General features: G+C 48.7%; 1 protein-coding gene across 4 annotated transcripts in view; it reads left to right on the top strand.

The window, feature by feature from the left end:
* BLNK (B cell linker) overlaps positions 1 to 19,338 on the top strand; it is a 75,478-nt gene that overhangs the window by 29,318 nt on the left and 26,822 nt on the right. Inside the window, exons 3-8 of one of the 4 annotated variants that reach the window (XM_035026068.1) lie at positions 603 to 652; positions 2,773 to 2,856; positions 8,105 to 8,145; positions 12,349 to 12,414; positions 12,614 to 12,770; positions 15,458 to 15,624. In XM_035026068.1, coding sequence (XP_034881959.1) covers positions 603 to 652; positions 2,773 to 2,856; positions 8,105 to 8,145; positions 12,349 to 12,414; positions 12,614 to 12,770; positions 15,458 to 15,624 — 565 coding nt within the window. The remainder of the gene's footprint in view (positions 1 to 602; positions 653 to 2,772; positions 2,857 to 8,104; positions 8,146 to 12,348; positions 12,415 to 12,613; positions 12,771 to 15,457; positions 15,625 to 19,338) is intronic. The other 3 variants (XM_035026076.1, XM_035026085.1, XM_035026094.1) reach the window with 3 other exon arrangements.

Below are 19,338 nucleotides of genomic sequence, written 5' to 3'. Positions count from 1 at the left end.
GGAAGGAAGGATTGTGAATATTCAAACATTTTATACATGCATAAAGATACTAAAGTAGTTTTGAGATTGCTTGAAACAGTTCAACTTCTAAATAAGCTAAGTATCACAATCCCCAACTTGGAGATGCTCACTGCTCACTTATTTGGCACTTCTTAAATAGTGCCTACATAATCTCAGTCCAACCTACAACCAAGTGCTCTGTTATAGCTAAAATTTTTCTTGATATTTAAAGCATTTATTATTTATTAAAATAGAGTTCATCTTCTCTTACCGTCCTATCAACCAATCAACATTTCTCTTCCTTGAACCTCTGAACTCTGTGCTTTCTAGTATTCTGACCTCTCAGAACACTTCCACCACTGAACTTCACCTTTGCCAAGTGACAGCCCCATCACACACTGAGGAGATGAGGGAGGTGGGAGACCTCTGGTTAATGGCTTCACTCCATTTACAATACATTTAGGCTTTCAATGTGATGGGTCCAAAAGAAGCCATTATTCTATCAGTTATCTGTCTTGTTATCTCTATCTCTGCTTCTGTTATGGGCCTTGACAACAGTTGTCCTACTCACTGACCATTTGTCTAATGGTTGTTCTCTATAGGCTGAAAGTCAAAGCACCTCCGAGTGTTCCTCAAAGGGATTATGCCTCAGGTAAGAGTATTTCTAAAATACTTGGACTCTTGACTAATTTCATGTTCATGTTTACTTCTTGAAAAGGGAACGATGTTCTACTCATTTGAAAATAAGAGTGCCCATCCTAATTTTAAGAATGCCCAAATCCATTAGGCATTTGACTACAGTGGAGATGTGATATTCCATCCATCCATCCATCCATCCACTCATCTATTTGTCAGACATTTATTAAGTATCTTCCATGTGCCAGGCACAAACACGGTTTTAGGTAGAGATACAGAGCTAAACAAGACAGATATAGTCTCCATACTCACAGTATTTATAGTGACGAAAAGAAGATACAATGATATAAAAGCAATTAGAGTTCAGGGTGATGGGGAAGCACAACGTTCTATGAAAGTCCATACAGCAATGTCTAATCTAATCTGAGGTGGAGGGTGTGGAGGAATCGGGGAAGGGAAGGCTTCCTGGAGAGAGAATTGTTAAAATGGATACTTGAGGGTCAGTGGGGGTGGGGAAGAGGGGAAGATAAATTATTGATGGTGCATGGTTACTCATTCCTCTCTGACTTTAGCCCTGCTACCCATTCCAACTAGGATCAATTTTGTCAGCGGAGGGTAATCTTGAGATTGGTATTGTTTATGGCAGTGGTGAGCAAAATAAATTATCCAACATACTTCCCTTTTCTAGAAGAAATGCCTTGGGAAGATAAGTCTAAAATCTCTTTCTACTGGCCTAAATATAATGATTTCCTGGACATGGACAGACCTATATAGCCCTTAATGAAAACCGCAGGGCGACAGACATCAATGACGTATCTTCCTCTACAGCGCAACAACCAAAACCAGATCACAACCTTCACGGATGCTTACTATTTTTTTTCTGTCACTGATCAAGATTGCAATAAATCAGGCAGTTGAGTTCCTCTTAGGCACTAATTAAATCTTATCACACTAAGAAATGCTGACCAACATATCAAGTCTGGTGACTGACCTGTTGGACCACTTTCCAGAACTCCCTAGGTTACAGAGTACTTATTAACTTCACTTTGCCAATCAGTCAGCAAGTCTCAACAGTTGACCAGGAGATTCCTTTGCAGTGAAAAGATAAAAATAAATAAATAAATAAATAAATAAAGACTCTGTCCTGACCTTTAAAATCTATCTGATCAAAAGCCAAGGGGGAAAAAAAAAAAACCAAAACTCAAGCAAGCTGCTTAGTTAACAAATGAGAACAAATTCATCCTTCTCTCCCAAGTTCTAAAAAAGAAAAGAAAACAAAGCAAATGACATCTACTAAGTACCCCGAGTTTTGATGGAAAATTATGGAATCATAGAGTCCCAGGTCTACAAGGAGCCCCAAAGATCCGACAGCCTAACATCCAACCCAGTGCTTAACCCCCCGCCCCCACCACCACCATGCACCACAAATGAGGCCCACTTTCTGTTTGGACATTTCCTGTGATGACTTCCCAAGCCTCTCTGGTCCTGTCAAGGACCGACAGCCCTGGCAGGACAGAGATGCAGTCAGTCCATTTCCTGATGGCTTCCTAAGTCTGTCCTCATGGCCACACAGCACAAGTCTTTAAACATTCAAGAAAACAGAGATAGAGGTGTTCTGTGCAACTTCAAGGATAAAATTAAGAAATTAGGTCATTGGAATAGTTTCTTCTCTGGAATCAATATCTCCACGTGCTTCTGCTGTTTCACATGTTCTTTGACTCATTTGACAAATATGACACAGTATATCTTGTGTGACACTGAATCTACTAAATAGGGAGTGGGGAAGAAAAGATAGCCCTGACCTTCAGGTGCTTCATGACTAGTGGGGTGTCTAATAATAAATGAGAAGGCAAACAGATCAATATTTGCCTAAGGTCACACTGTTGTGGAGAGAAACTCCCCTGGCTGCTCCACACACCCCTGAGTGGTCAGAACTGGACGGGGCCTCTCTCCTTGGACCCTTGGGCCCTAATACCCAGGGGCTATTGTAAGAAGCACAGGGAATGCATAGCAACCCTCCATCCACTAGAGAAGTGAACTGTAACCCTGCTTCGCCCTTGCCCTTGTGTCCTTACTGAAGCCAGTATTCACTTGATTTTTTGTCTCCCTGTCTCCACTCTGACTGGTGGTAACCAGCAAGGCTGACTCGGGGAGAGCTGGATTCACCATCAGCCCCGCCTCATGGAACTAAGGATAGAGGAATGAAACTTGGACTCGAAGGTATTTGAAAGCCTGGAAAGTCCTGAAAGACCACTCACCCCTAGCTTCTCATGTTAGGGCTAGCTGGAGACCATACAGGCCCCGAGGCTGCCCAAGGTCATACAGCCAGGCAATGGCCAAGTCAGGACTCAGTCCTCCCACCCCCCATTAATAGGGCTCTGAGAAAGGAGGAAGGGACAGGCTAAGGGACTTTTTAAGATGTGAAGTATTTAGATGCAAATCACCTCTCCTAGCTGGCTCAGAACTGCTCCCCACACTGTCACATCCCTTTCTCTTCTTGGGACAGACCCAGGGGGACCGTCCACGGGCTGCCTCCCCCGCAGCCTCTGTAGTTCTTCTTTCTATTCCCTCCCTGCATCTGCCTCCGCCACCACATCTAACTGAACCTCCTGCCTTCTTTCCTTCCTGCATCCCACTGTGGCCGTCCCACTGCTTCCCCACATCCCACCTCCACCTCTGTAAGAGGAGAAACTGGCAGGCCCAGTGGCCCAGAGCAGGGCCTCCAGAGCTGAATCAGGGCCACAACTGAGCGTGCGTCAGACACGCAGCATGGAGGGCACCCCGCAACGCCCAGGGTCTCTGGTGCTGCTCGTGACCCAGAACAGGGATGCTCCATTCACACCCTTCCCTTCACCGCTTCACTCAAGCTCTCACCACAGAATCTCTTACTGTCTTTCCAGCCATCCCGTCCCATTCCCAAGCCCCCTGGTCTGGTTCGGCCTTTGTCATTTCATGCCTGAACCTCTCAAACACCATCCTCATCAGCCTCCCTGCCTCAAGTTTGTCACTGGGACCTACAGTGGTCTCTGTGGCTGGATCACCCCCTTGGCTGGCAACAAGTCTGGCTTTGTTTTCTCCCCTGACTCTCCGGAACAGCTTGTTCATTCCAGGCACATCTAAGGAGCCTTATGGATGCCCCTTCCAGCCATCAGCCAGGCCCTGCTTCTGGGGCTGACACACAGGTCCCAGCCTTAGGGGGTGGAAGGAGGGTGCCCTCCTTCATCTTCGTTCTCTCACTCGGGTCCTGCCATCCTTCAAGGCCCCGTTCAGTCCCACCTTCACCACACAGCCTCATGTAACCCTTCAGCCCTTGCTGAGCGTACCCTTCGCAGAACTTTCCCAGCACCTGGCCATGATTCCAGGCATTGAGACATTTGTCAGGAAAGCCTACACCGCCCTGGACTGTCCTCCGTGTGATACGTGGCTGTTCTTCTAGACTCTAGGTCTATTACCTCCATGGCTGGGTGATAAGATCTTGGACTTTGGGGTCCTCTAGCCTGGGTTAGAATCCCGGCTTTGACCCCTAAACACTGTAAACCTAGAAAAGGTTATAACGTCCCTGAGCCTCAGCTTCCTGCTTGGAGATGAGAGTGCTGATCTATCCTTCGGGTCATTATGAAAGTAGATTAATAGTAACCAGCCGTGTCCACTGCGCTCTTACTCAATAGATGGGTGTCAGGTGCCCTTCTACTCCCTTTCCCTTGGCTATTTCATTTCATTCTCGCAAAACCCATGACACGGGCTCTACTTATCGGATCCACTTCAGTGGTGAGAAAACGGGTGCCCAGAGGTTAAGCAATTTGCCTGTCCATGCTGCGAGCTAGTGGCAGAATCAGGATTTTGATCAAGGCAGCCTGACCCCAGAGCCCAAGCTCCAAACCCCGGAGCGGACGTGCAGGCGGGGCCGTCATGGCATTGGCATGGGCCTCACAGCTCAGCTGCTGTGCTCCCAGGCTTGGGGAGCCATGTGAATCACAGAGCCTGGGCCAGGCAAGGGGAGGAGCTCCTCTATTCTGCGGCATGCGACTGTGACACCGTAAATGGAACATAAGCCCCAAGCCAGGCACACGACCCAATTGGAAAGGCTCTCCCTAGTAAGGAGGCCCAACCCTCATCTCAGCTTCCTGCCAGGGGCGTGCAAACTGACATCCCTAGTGAAACCACCTGGCCCATATTAAACTTGAACTTACCCTCCTGAAAGCATCACCCTCTACACTAGAGGCTCTCTTGGGTCCATTTCTCTACGGTAGCCATATTGAGCGGTTGCCATTGGAGTGAAATAGAATTGGTATTGTTTTGAGGGTTTATTAAGACATTGGCAATACCCAAGGCAACAATAAGTAGCATTAATGCAGCATTTACTGTGTGCCGGGCTTTGGGAAGCACTTCACATGTATTGTATTACTTGATTCTCATAAACACATGAGGCAGGCACTATTCTTACCCTTGTTTCACCGGTGAGAAAGTGAGCTTTAAACAATTAAAGTCCTGGTCCACTGCCAAGCAGGTACTAAAGAGCAGAGCCAGGATTTGAACCCAGGGAGCCTGATTCTAAAATCACAACCCACCCACTTTAGGAAGCTCCCTGAGATGCTGGACAACCAGTAGTGTGGATCTAGTACTTTGGGCCGTCCTGCTTTTTAGTTTGGGAAATGGCCTGCAGGCTGTGACTTTAAGAGCAGGATGTTGTGAGTTGCTTGCAGGACCAGCAGATGCGTGTAGCTGGGGGAGGGAAGGGTGCCATCAGGCAACTTCTCCCAAACGGTGATGCTTTTCTCTCTTTTCTGCCTCGGCGCTCTATGACGCCTGAATTGGGCCATTCTTGTTTCTTCTAGGTTTTATCCGAAGGCTCAGTAGAGGGCCAGGCAGTTTACATGAGATTTCAGCTACAGGGGCCAAGACAGGGAGCCTGGCCTCTGACCCACCCCCATACTCACCAGCCATGTGGCCTCACACAGGTTTTGAAACATCTCTTAGCACTGGTTTCCTCGACTATAAAATTGAGATCATAACGGCACCTCGACTATAAAATTGAGACCATAAGGGCATACCAGAAAGCACCATTTTGAGGAAAATTGAGAAAATATACTTATCCCAGCCCAGGGCACACAGGAAGTGTTTAATAAATGGAATCTATTATTAGTATCCTAATTTTCGTTCCTTCAACTCATTTGTTGGTTCATACTTTTATTACTGCACAGATTACAAATGCCAAATGTCATCCAGATACAAAGATAAATTAAATAGGCCTTGGTTTTCAGTACCGAGAGGCACAAACAAATGATCATAGCACAGGGCAGAATGGACCACACGTGTCATCAAGGTGCCAGCAGCACCTGCGAGGGCCCAGAGGAAGGAGTCGTGGGTCAGAACCCGAGGCACTGGGCAAGACCGAATGGCAGAGCTGTAACAGGGACTTCCACGCAAAAAAGGAAGATGGGCTGGGGAGTAGCCCGGGCAGAGCAGAGAATGATCAAAAGTGCAGGCTGGGAGGAACGCGATGCCCAGTATCACTGAGCGAACATGGACGATGGCAAGAGAGGTCCAGGGAGGGACAGGAGGGGCAGGCATCCGAAGGTGTGGACACAGAGCCTCGGCTTTACTCCATAGGGAGCCGCTGATGATTCTTGAGGAAAGGAGCACCATGCTCCAAACTTTATTCTAAGAAAATCACTAGAAACAGTCCACAGTATGTGTTGGAGAGGAAAGATAATGGGGACGGGAAAAGTAGTTAGAGAGCTTCTGCAAGTACTTTCAGCAGTGACTGACCAGACTGACCCGGCCCCCTGAGGAAAGGCTCAGCAAATACAGCTCAGCAAGGCAGGGAAGTGTGTTTTATAAAGGCATTTTATAAAGGTTTCTATTTTAAAGGTTGAAACAAAAACATCTTGCCACCTTAAGTGCTGATCTTCAATTATCCCCAAACTTAAGGTATTAGAAACGTATCCCCCTCAGTGCCAGGTATTGGTATATTGAGAAGGGGACTTATTCACCTAGTCTTCTCGAGTTTCTTGCAAAACCCCAGTGACTGCAGTACACTAGAACGCAGTATAAATGAGCCCAAATCATAACTTAATACAAATTATCTTCTGTGAATGTCAAAGTTAGGCCCATTATTTGGCTCATAAAATAAAGCTCCTTCTCAGTGCCTATCATGTTTTTCCCAAGAGAGGGCGCTGTTGCTGCTCTAGCTTAAAATCTGGCCACTCTGATCTAAATTTCCCTCCTTCAGGCCCCCATTTTTTTCTCTGTAATTCCTTTCCCTGTGCCTCGTTGGGGTCCTCCTAGAGCTGGAGTCAGTGGTCTGCCATGGCAAGGGCCAGAAACGGCAAGAAAAGGTTCTGCTGAGGCTCTGGAGGATTCGGGGACCATCCACTGGGCCTCCTTACCCTGGCTGCTCAGTGGGATGCGAGAAGAGCTGGGAGCCTCCCTGATACAGTCGCTGGAACCACTCTGCCATGTGAACCTGTGCCTGGTTGATCTCCTACCTAGCTGAGCGAATTGCATTTAACATCTAATGTCAGTTTATGTGATGGATGCTAAGCTTCTCATACTCTAAATGTGTTTTGGAGAAAAGAGGGTCAGATATTCCCCTTGGCTGTCCATAATTCAGATCTATTTTATTCTTCAAGATCCTAAGCTCCTTGAGACCTGTTATATCCACTTTTATCCTGCCTGCGGAGCCAAGAACAGTGCCTACACGCTGGCATTCAAAGGCAGTGAGGTAGCATGGCCTTGGAGTCCAGAGCATACCCTTGGAAGTCAGCCTGCAGGGTTCAACTCCTGGCTCTATTATTTGCTATCTGACGTTGGGCAAATGACTTATGTTCACTAGGCCTCAGCTTCCTCATAAGGTTTTTGAGAGAGCTATATGAGGGCAAAACTCTGAAAATCTTGCCTGGCATGTAGTAAAGTACCAGGTAAATGCTTTTCAATAAGAGAGACAAAGTTAGAGCCACAGAAAATCCCAGAAGTGATCTGTTATCTTACAGATCTTGAGACTGAGGCCCAGAGATGTTAGCTGTCTTGCCCACTCTCCGACTTGTTAGGAGCAGAGCCTGCATGGGAATTTTGGTCTATGTGACTCCTAGTCCAGTGCTCTTCCTACTACACCATCCACATATTGATTCATAGAAATCCTGAGAAGCAACATGGTATGGATTGCAGGTGCCTCCTGGGTTATTCTTAAGTCCTACAAATGCTCCTTACCAAAGACAGACATGGTTCAGATGTACCATGGCTCTGCCTCAGTGGGACTTCCCTTTATGCTTTGAGAATGGATTTTTTTAAAAAAAGAGGAGTTGTAAGTGGATGGACATGAGATAAGTGTAATAACTGTTCAAGGCCAAGTAAACAGGACCGGGGAGCCCAAGGGCAAGGAAGGCAGGCGCGGGATAGTGGTGGACAGGGTGGGGCTGGCCGGCTGAGATTTAAGCTCATGCCTTCTGCTTCCCACTTGCCGTTGCAGAGAACCCTGCTGACGAAGAGGAGCAGTGGTCCGATGACTTCGTAAGTATTTGCTCCTGGGACCAGCAGGGTGTTGTTTCCACCAGGGTCCATGGGAGGCCTTTGCAAGGGCTTGTTTCTGAAGGACGTGCTGCTGGTCAGCTGCACATCACAGCGGGGAGATGGCTGGGCTGGAGGGGGCCCCTACAGACAGACAATGCAGCAAGAACCCCACAGTGGCTGACTTGACCTGGCACCAGTTTGTACCAGGCTAAGTGCTTCATCCACATCACCCCACAGCGCCTCTGTGTAGGCATTCCTAGCCCCATCTTCAGTGCTGTTGTTCGGAATACTCACCAGCACAGCCAAAACAAATGTGAAATGTTTTTAAATATTTCTGTATCAGTTGACAAAGGCCTCTGCCCTGAATTCCCCAGCGCCCCATCACTGCCTGGGCCTTATCTAGGAGCCCTAAACAAACCGACCCCAAAGAGTGAATGCCTGGCACATCAGGGGGCCTCTGGGCCACTCTTAGGTCAGCACCTGAGCCATGCTAGTTGTCAAACAATTTGAGTATCAGCCCTGCTCATTTTACTGGTAAAGAAACCAAGGCATGGAGAGTTTAAGTGACTTGCAGTTTCAAAATTCAAACCCAGGCCCTCAGATCTCAAAACCAGGCTTTTAAACTCCACGGTGCTTGCTGTGACCAAGAGGACCGTAGCAGATGCTGGGGACCACAGAGTGAGCGAGGGACCCGGCCATGAGGACGTGGAGGGTGATGTGTCAGAGTCAACCATCACCCGCTTGAAGGTGGCTCTGCAGCCCACAGGGCCCCGTGGACACTTCTCTCTTGGGTGAAGTCTTGTAGGGACAAGACATCCTAAAAACTTTATACACAACAATTTTTCCTCATTTATATCAAATTCATCCAGAATGTTAGCCTGCTCCGTTCTGTGTGTGTTTTATCTGGACAGGATCCAAGAAGGCCATTTTACAGATAAGGAAACCAAGGCTAAGAGAATGAAAAGGACTTGCCCATCCATGGCCACTCGTGGCCCAGTGGAACAAGAGCCCAGGACTCCCATCCCCTGAGCCGGAGCCCAGCTCCACACTGGGTATACCACCTGGGGTTTATTCAGAGTATTATGAGCCAGGAGTACCTCCCTTCTCAACTGCAGAGAAAAGATTTGTAGAAAGAGGGGATGAGAAGGCCCCTGTGCAGGTCACTTGGGTGTGGAGTTCCTCCCAGGGCCTGGCAGCGGCGGATCCCTCAGAAGCACTGCAGCGGCGCCCCCTGCTGGCTGCCCACGATCAGGCACAGCTCAAACAAAGTTGAGAGCTGGTCTGCATCCACAGGGAGGCCACGAAAACTGAGCTCGCTGGCTGAATAAAAAGAGCACATGGTGGGGACTTAGAAAACACAAATAAAATCAGCCTGGAGAGGAGGGGATGATTTGTGTCCCAAAGCCAAACAACCAAAGTTAAGGTCCCAGCTGTAATAAGGATTGAGTAAACCTTCATTCACAATTATTTTGACCTTCTTGGATTCCCATTGTACACAGAAGGAAATCTTCAGGCCAGATGAGATCCGGCCCCTGTGCACCTGTCCAGCCTTCCTTGCAACCCCTTGCCAGGGCCTTGTCTACCACGGCCCAGGTGCGCAGGTCTGCCCTCGGTCCTACAACAACAGGTCAATATCATGCCTGCTCAGTGATTTCAGACTCACGGACCTTAGGCAGGAGAAGGAAGAAGGGAAGAGAGGAGAAACCAAAGAGCGTCCCCATCCTTCTTCACTTGCTCTGCTCCTTCTTGTCCTTCAGGCTTTGGCTTCACTGTCTACTTCTCAGGAAAGCCTTTTTTGCACCCGAGGTAGAATCCCTCCTCCCATTGCTCTCTGTCTCAGGACCCTGAACATTTCCTCAAGTGCACCTATCATGAGTGATAACTATTTTATGGCTGATTATCTACTTATTATCTGTTATTTACTATTTGGTTACTGTTGGTTTCCCCTGCTAAAATGTAAGTTCTATGAGGGCAGGGACTATGCTCAGAGTCAAGCACGATGGCCGGCATACAGTAGGTGCTCAATAAATATTAACTGAATGAATGAATGGACAATTTGAGAAGGTTTTTTGCCTGATCACACATTCCCTTCTTCAAAGTTTCCATCCCACTGTCCAACGTACTGCGCTTGCTCAAGGATTAAATGAATGAATGAAAGAATTTTGTTTGCCAGAATATAGAATAATTTGAGGGGAGGTTTTTTTTTTTTTTTTAAGATTTTATTTATTTATTTGACAGAGAGACAGCGAGAGAGGGAACACAAGCAGGGGGAGTGGGAGAGGGAGAAGCAAGCTTCCCGTGGAGCAGGGAGCCTGATGCGGGGCTCGATCCCAGGACCCTGGGATCATGACCTGAGCTGAAGGCAGACGCTTAACCGACTGAGCCACCCAGGCGCCCCGAGGGGAGATTTTTTTTAAACTGTTCCTTCAGAAGTTTGAATAGACTCCTTCCTAATTAAAAGGCATTCAATCATTTCACTATGCTGGAAATAGGAGGGGCTCGTAGTACACCTCCCACAGAAAAGATCTTCCAAATGAAGGGGTAGCTCAGCACTTCTGAGCACCCCTTTCCTCCTCTTCAGTCCCTTCAGAGCTCAGGGCAGCAGCTCAGCTCATTCATTCATTCCAGGCCGGGGCCTGGGCACACTGTCTCAGCCCGGGCCTCCTGGGGGTTACAGTCCGGTAGGCAGCCCAGTGTCAGCATCGGGCTGCCAAGAGCAGTTGACGGGGAGTCGCTCTTCCTCTACCTTCTCTGCCTCCTCGGCCGGCCTGGTCCTCTCAGTCAGGCTGCTCTGCCCAAGGGGCTGTGAGGACCCCCGTGTCCTCCCCAGGATGCGCACTGCTCCCAGCCTCCGGGTGATCAGGTCTAGGAAGCCCCAGGCCTGCTCCCGCCCGGGCACGTGTGTCTGCGTGCCTATGGCTTCTTTCACTTTCCAGATGGTTATTAAAGGTCACTGATGTCTCCCTGGGATGCCCAACAACAGGGATCACGTCCTCTCCTTGGCCAGGATGAGGAGGGTCCCAACAGCCTCAGGCTGGGCAGGAGGAGCCTTGCCAAGCCCGCTCTCGCCCCCGGCTGCTCTTTGGCTCCCACCCCACCTCCCAGGCCAGCTGTTTGAGAACAGCTCTGGCTTCTCCAGAACACAGATCACAGACTCGAATTACTCAACTCCTCGTGCCTCAGTTTCTCTGAGGGCTTAAAAAAACTCTCATAGCATTGTGGTACGGGACACATGAGGGAGGCAAGTGCATAGAAATGTCAGTTGTGATAATAATTATCATTGCCATTATTCTATTCAGCTGAATCCTGCATTCACAGTCAGGAAGGATTGCTGAGCCTCCCTATCTGCTGTTATCGAAATCGGGGTGTGGGGAAATCCCCCTACAAGGCTTTTCTCACCTCGCCCCTCCCTGTCCCTTCCTGACGCTTCGGGTTTAAGACAAGGACAAGGACCTCCTTCTCTTCTCTCCCAGGGCTCCTCCGCCACCCCGGGAAAGCTCTCTTTTCAGCTGCCTTTCTCTGTCCGTCTCCTGCTATTCACCCCACTCCTCCCCTCTCCCTCATCCCCCACAGACTGAGCAAGGGAGCAGCCCTCACTCCCTCCCGCATCATTCACTGCAAACACACAGCACTCCCGTCCTGTGCTGGCCCTGCTATGGGCCCCGAGGAGACAGCAGCGAAGCCAACCCTGGGCTCGCGCTGCACCACACCTGCCGCGGGGCAGGACTGCAGGGGAAGGAGGCCGGCCGAAAGGCAGGTGCACCGGGCGTTCATTGGCAAGTCCTGTATGGATCACGCAGTGTGTCAGGCAGTGTGGGCAGAGGACCTCTTAAGTGCTGGATCAAATATTTCCTGCGCATGAATATATGTACGTGTGGAGGATAGCTAAGTGATCTCTGAACAAAATGCATGAGAAGCTAGGAATGGTGCCCCCCGGGAAGGAGACTTTGTTTACATCCCTTTGAACTGTTACTGTGCCAATGTCTTTGCAATATACATTGAATATTCAGTATTCGATAATTTCAATAGAGACTTAAATAAAATTTATATTCTGTGCATCCCCTTACCCTCTCCTTATTAATCTTTTCCCTCAACCCTCAGCATCCATGATAAATGACACCTATTGGTTATTCTATTGTATTGGGTCTTTTTTCTGCCTTCTAAAAAAAATGTATTTTTATCTCCGACTGCTCTTCTTTGCAGACACGCAGAGTTTCAGCCACCCTTCCTGTTAAATGGCCCACATGCTCCCCCAGGATAGTGGTTCAGGTGATAAATTCTGGAGGCAGAAAGGCCTGGCCTCAACCCCAGCTTTGCCTCTCATGGCCGCTCAACCTTGCTTAGCCACCCCTTCCAAGCCTCGCTCTCTGGTGCCTACGCGGGGGGAGCAGCTCTCGCCTCCTAAAGCCCGAGCTGTTCTGATGACTGAGCCCAGTTGGGGCACTGAGCCTGGGGTCTGCACTTGCAGGACAGCGACTACGAACACCCAGACGAACACTCGGACTCAGAGATGTACGTGCTACCTGCCGAGGAGACTGGCGACGACAGTTACGAGCCGCCGCCTGCCGAGCAGGAGACAAGAACAGTTCACCCAGCCCTGCCCTTCGCCAGGGGCGAGTATATAGGTGAGGCAGCCCTCCCCTCAGGCCCTGGGTGCTCAGCCTGCCAGGTAGGGGAAGGCGGGCAAGCCGGGCTGGCAGGATGATGGGCACCTCCCACTCCCACCACCTCCACATGGGTCATCTGGTCACTCAGAAACCACAGGGCCCCAAATGGACAACTTGCCCGTTCGAGGGGGAAAGGTACTCTCCCTAAATTGCCAATGCTGAAAAGAGGTAAAAGATAAAAGGAGCAAACCCTGATGGCTGCTCCCACCCCTACCCCACCCCAACTCCAGACAGTCCCATGAGAAATCAACGCCGAGGTCAGTCCCCGCTTCTTTTTGGTCTTCCTGCACACAAGGCTCTGGAATTTCTCTTGAGATGTCTGTACAGAACAAGGATGATCTTCAAGCATCCCAGTATCTGCTAACGCCCCTCCCTCCTTCATGCCCACCCCCTCGCAGGCAGGTCACACGCTGAGTCTAGACTGTGGATTTTCAGCTGGGGAGCCCGTGGGTTACCCCTTGTTGGGGACTGTGTTGGTGAGGGTGAGGGTGAGGAGTCTTAGTCTGCTCTAAGTCTGGAGTTAGCTGTAGGTTAAATGGGCACAGCTCAGATGTAGCCTCCAGGCCCGATGTGGTTTTTAGTGTCTCCCGAAAAGAAGCCTGTGTTCCAGGTGACTAAGTTCAGCAGAGGTGGGGCGGGGGGAGCGTGTTGGTGATGATCACGTGATGCTAACATTTGTGCAGTGTCCCTACGTGTAAAAGGCTCCCTGTCCATTGTCATTGCCATTAACTGCCTCCTCACAGGGCGCCGGGCATAGCCCCTTGCTTCATGCCACAATTAACCTACTGGGCACCTACTGTGTGCCAGAGCTATGCTGAGCCCTGAGCATTCAGCAGCAAGCAAGACAGACGTACTGCCAGAGTTTTTATAGTTAACAGTGTAGTGCTTTTCAGTCGTGGCCTACTTCACCCTCTCAAGAATCTTATGGAAGAGGGGCGCCTGGGTGGCTCAGTCGTTAAGCGTCTGCCTTCGGCTCAGGTCATGATCCCAGGGTCCCGGGATCGAGCCCCGCACTGGGCTCCCTGCCCCACGGGGAGCCTGCTTCTCCCTCTCCCACTCCTCCTGCTTGTGTTCCCTCTCTCGCTGTGTCTCTCTCTGTCAAATAAATAAATAAAACCTTTAAAAAAAAAAAAAGAAGCTTATGGAAGAGATATTCATCCTCACTTTACAAAGGAAGAAAGTGAGGTTCAGAGGAGTGAACTAACAGGGCCCAGCTCTTGTAAGTGGCAGGGCTAGGATGCATGCTGCGCTTCTCAGCCCTCAAAGCCCATGCTCTTCACCGCTCCGCTTCGCACACCGCCCACCAGATTTGTGACCTTGTTCAAGCATCACAGCCCTGAGAAGGAAGAGGCTGCAGTGGGCCCATTTTATAGGTTAGGAAACTACCATTCAGGGTGGTGTAGCAGCTCATTCAAGGCCATGCTCTTCAAAGCCTGTCTTCTGTGTTTTGCTACTTCTGATGGGCTTCGGTCTTACATTAAGAAATCCCAGTAAACTCCAAGAGCTGCAAATAAAACTAGAAATCCTAACAGAGTTATCGGCACAGCAAAGCAGATGCCCTAGAGCCTGAGCACAACTCCACCACCCAGAAGGAGGCTTCTGAGGAGGCCTCCAGCATGAAGTGAACCACACACCTTCAACAAGGCAGGAGCCAGCACCAGGGGGAGAGCAGGTGGGGGCGTGGCGGGGGGCGGGGGCAGTGGCAAGAAGCTAAGGGTGCACGGGGGGGTGGGGGGCACAAGCCAGTGTGAGCCCCTGGGCTATTCCCAGGATGGGACACGCCAAGTTACTCCTATGCTAAGATTTTCCTACAATGTGTCAGTCTGAATCCGTGCTCAGATTCCACTGTGCAGACTCCCTGTTGTCTAGCCCCTGCACCATGTCACGTCCGTATATTAGTCCTGTTTATTAGGCATCCACTCTTCCAGACACACTGCTCCCACTGTTTTCTTCCTAAGCCCTACAAAACCCTTTTAAGGTGGATCTTATGATCCTCACTTTAAAAATGAGGAATGTGTTGGGGCGCCTGGGTGGCTCAGTTGGTTAAGCGTCTGCCTTCGGCTCAGGTCATGATCCCAGGGTCCTGGGATCGAGCCCCGCATCGGGCTCCCTGCTCAGTGGGAAGCCTGCTTCTCCCTCTCCCACTCCCCCTGCTTGTGTTCCCTCTCTCACTCTCTGTCAAATAAATAAATAAAATCTTAAAAAAAAAAATTTTTTTTAGTTTAAAAAAAGTTCCCCGTGGGGGGGTTCTTATGTGAAAGCAGGATTGAGAATCACTGCCCTTAAGTGTTCATAGCGCAGTGAACCTTCGAGGAGGACACCCCTTTTAGGCCTCTCTGCTGCCAAGGGCATCCATCCACTCTGTTTGGCAGAGCGCTGGGCTGATTCCCCTATCCTTATACTCCTTTGCTTATCTGCTCCATCTGCCTTGCTCTCCAGAGTCCCTGGATCTCCATCACTCCCCTGGGAGGATGTTTTTGATGACATTCTTTTGGTTTTTATAATGTAAGTCAATGGGCAGTTGATTTTTTGCCCAAATGTCATTTTACACTTTTAAGGAATGCCCGGATTAATCATTTGTGATACTTCGGCTCAGGGAATGATCCAGAGCCCCTTTCATCTTACACTTTGTTGTTCCTTTCAAGACAATCGGTCAAGCCAGAGGCAGTCTCCGCCCTTCAGCAAGACACTTCCTAGTAAGCCCGACTGGCCTTCGGCAAAAGCAAAAGCCAGGCTGACCTCCACTCTGCCGACCCTGACTTCTCTTCAGAAACCTCAAGTCCCACCCAAACCCAAAGAACTGGAGGATGAGGTAACGTAAATCTGTCCCAAAGGCTTCCCAGTCCAAGTGGAAAGCAAGATGCAGGGGGGAAGGGGAAGGAGGGTGGGGAAAGGGGGAGGGGAGAAGGGGGCAGGGGCCGGGATGGTCTGGCCTCCTCCGTGCCCCTCTCTCCCAGGCAGCACTAACCACCCACCCCTCTAACTCCCCACTGGCAAACCAAAAGGAGGTTTTCCTCTCAAAAAGGGTATATGTGGCCTTCTTTTAAGCCTTTTCATTTCCAGAGCGCATGGGTAATACCAGCACTGGATCTGTGGACCCTCTTTTTAGCCTCCAGATCTCTCTCCTTGGTTTCCTTCCTCCGAAGAGATTTCCCAATCCTTATACTCCTTTGCTTATCTGCTCCATCTGCCTTGCTTTCTTTCCTCCCCCTTTTCTCTCCACTTCTCCACATTTCTCCTGTGAGACGCAGAGGTGTGCGGTGGGACACAAAGGGAGACCCCTAGTGGTAGGGAGGCCTCTGCACAGCCTGTGGAGAAGGCGGCACCTCCCTTCCCTTTTTGGCACCTCTTGCTTCTCACTCCCTTTTCCCTCAGCCCCTGCTATCCAGGGACCCACCTTGACAGACTGTCCGGGGCTCCACTCTGGGTTTATCTCATCAAATCCCGTCTGTCAGCACCCAGATTTTAGGAGTCTCGTTCCCTATGGAATAGCTCCTGTTTGAAAAGGTGCTGATAAACTCATTCAGACTGTTGTAGGAATGACTAATAAGGCCTAATACCTAATACCTCCCAGAGGTACTTGTATTTTAAATAAGGACAAAGGCAAGCCCTCAAACTTAGCCATTAGAACAACCCTACAAGTGTAACGGTCTCAGAAGCAAAATAACAATAAAGGCAACTCTTAACCATCCCTGGACATAATCTTACAGCAGCTTTTGAAGAAATAACTTGTGGGTTTTTTTTTTTTTTTTTTAAGAGTTTATTTATCTGTGTGAGAGACAGAGCACGAGCAGGGGAGGGAGAGGCAGAGGGAGAGGGAGAAGCAGACTCTCCGCTGAGCAGGGAGCCTGACGTGAGGCTCTATCCCAGGACCCCGAGATCATGACCTAAGCTAAAGGTAGACTCTTAACCCACTGAACCACCCAGGTGCCCCAGAAATAACTATTTCTAAATGCCAAAAGTGATAAAACCTAACATGTACAAACATGTTGTAAAACGACCCACATTTCCACCTTAATATAATTTGTAGCCCAGCAGGAGATGGAAAAGAGAAATTGCAATAAGATAGAGGCAGCATTTAGGCCCAAAGTCCTGCTTTGACCCTTACTAGCTGTGTGACTTTGGGCAAACCAGATAACCTCTCTGAGCCTCAGTTTTTAATCTCTTCAGGTTATTTTTAAGGATTTAGTAAGAGAACACATATACAGCACTAAATACAGTGCTTCTCACATGGAAGGATTCCATGTGTCATATGTTCCTTTCTAGCATATTCTAGATTCTTTACAAAACCCCATTTTGTAGTTTCTCCTGAAAACGGTCACAGCCTCAAAGCAGCCGAGCCTCACGGCAACCCTCCAGCTCAGCTCTGAGTCCCTGACCCTTGTTTGCGCTGGTCATAGTCCCCACCACTCTTATGAGGTGTGCACACAGCCTTCTTCTGCACTCGTCCCCATGGCTGTTCCCTGCCTGCCTCTGTAAGCTTTTCTGTTTATGACATCTACTGTAGCGCTAGTTTAAGTCAGAAAGTCCGCTGACAGAGAAAGGATGGTTGGCCAGTCGTCTGTCCGTCTGTCTGTCTGTCTGAGAGGCGGTGCTGACCTTTTGGGGTGGGAAGGGGCTGGCAGGAAGAAGCTGAGCAGGAGACAGGACGCGGAGACTGGCTGTTAGGAGCTCACTGTGAATTCTTTCAGCATTTGGCAAATCTATATGAAGATACAAATTCAGACCCAGAATACAAATGAATACGGTGCGTTATATAAGGCTCTCCATTTCTGTGAGTAGCTGAGAGTGGACTCCCGTGGGGAGAGGCAGAGTTTTGCTAATAGCAGCCTTGTGGAGGTGGCTCAGGCAAGTCTGAACCAGTAGGAAAAGGAGAAGTATGGAAGAGGCTGCATTCTGGAATGGGCAGATGGACAGTCAAGATAAAGAAAGAGGTTAAAAAAGAAAAAAATAGGCCAACATTAAGATCTGGCTGAACCATTAGCTAGGAAAAGAAGAAGTCAAGCACAAGCATAAATAACTAAAAATATTTAGCTCTGCTGTGCAGGTTCCAGGAACAGTATAGGGGTATAGACTAACTATAGTTGGGGAGGGAGCAAAACCTAGGAGGAAGGAGCACCTGTGCTACAGGGACAAGAGTGGCGGGCACTTGATGAGTGCTAGCAATCAACTGGTGTTCTGAGGACTTTGTATTTATCCTATTAAGCCCTCCCAAGAACCCTATGAAATGGGTACTATCATCCCCATTTTACAGAAAAGGAAATGGCACAGATGAGGGGCAAAGGGGTTGAAAAACTTATCCAAGGTCACAGAGGCCAGGTTTGGAGGTGAAGAGATGAGAAATAGCAATTAAGTGAAGAGAGGGTAGAAATAAGATAGAAAGAGAAGGGAAGGCAGGAAGGTCATAGAATGTCATGGCTAAGAATATGGATCTTTGAACTGATTCTTGAATCCCAGACTCTACTACTTTTTAACTATGGGGATATGAGCAAGCTACTCTGCTTCTCTGTGCCTCGGGTTCTTCAAGTTTCTTCATCTTGATATAGAGCTGACAGCAGCACCTACCTTACTGGACTGTTATAAGGATGGAGTGAAATAACACATGGAGAGTACTCAGATGAGCACTTGCCAATAAGTGCTCAATAAATGTTTGGTTTTTGTTTCTCTAGAATCCATCTGGGCTACCCACCAAGATGGGTTGCAAAAACCACATTTGGGATCTGATTATCTCCTTTGTTTCCTAGCAATATGAAATCACTTCCTCCCCCAATTTATGGTCAATTGATTATTGACAAAGTTGCCAAGACCATTCAGTGGGGAGAGAATGGTTTTTAGACAAATGGTGCCAGGATAACTGTATATCCACATACAAAAACATGAGGACCCCTCTCCCACCAAAGACAAAAACTAGCCAAAAATAGATCCTAGACCTAAATGTGAGAACTAAAACTATGACATTCTTAGAAGAGAACAAAGGTATAAATCTCTCTGACCTTGCGTTAGACAGGGGTGTCTTAGATAGGGCACCAAGCAACAACAGAAAAAAGAGTTAAAATGGGCTTCACAATGTCAAACTTTTGTGCTGCAAGTGACACAGCCAAGGATGTAAGAAGACAACCTACAGAATGGGAGAAAAAAATTTGCTAACTATATATCTGAAAAGAGGCTTCTATCTAGAGCATTTAAAGAACTCTTCCAACCTAGTAATAAAAAAGACAACCCAATTAAAAATGGGCAAAAGAGTCAGACTTTTATCTAAAGAAGATATAAAAAGAGCCAAGAAGCACACAGAAAGATGCTCAACATCATCAACCATCAGGAAATGCAAACCAAAACCATAATTAGACACCACTTCCCGTCTCAGGATAGCGATATTCAAAAAGACAGACAATAACAAGTGTCAGTGAGGACGTGGAGAAATTGGAGTCCTCATACGCTGCTGGTGGGAATGGAAGAGGGGGCAGGCACTTGGGAACAGCAGTTTGGCTGTTCCTCAAACCTAAACAGAAGCTACCGTGTGACCCAG

The sequence above is a fragment of the Mirounga leonina genome, unplaced genomic scaffold (genome assembly GCF_011800145.1).
Source record: "Mirounga leonina isolate KUSES-001 unplaced genomic scaffold, KU_Mleo_1.0 Mir_114, whole genome shotgun sequence".
NCBI lineage: Eukaryota > Metazoa > Chordata > Mammalia > Carnivora > Phocidae > Mirounga > Mirounga leonina.
The sequence above is the reverse complement of the archived record's forward strand: the minus strand, read 5'-3'. Positions and strand labels throughout refer to the sequence as shown.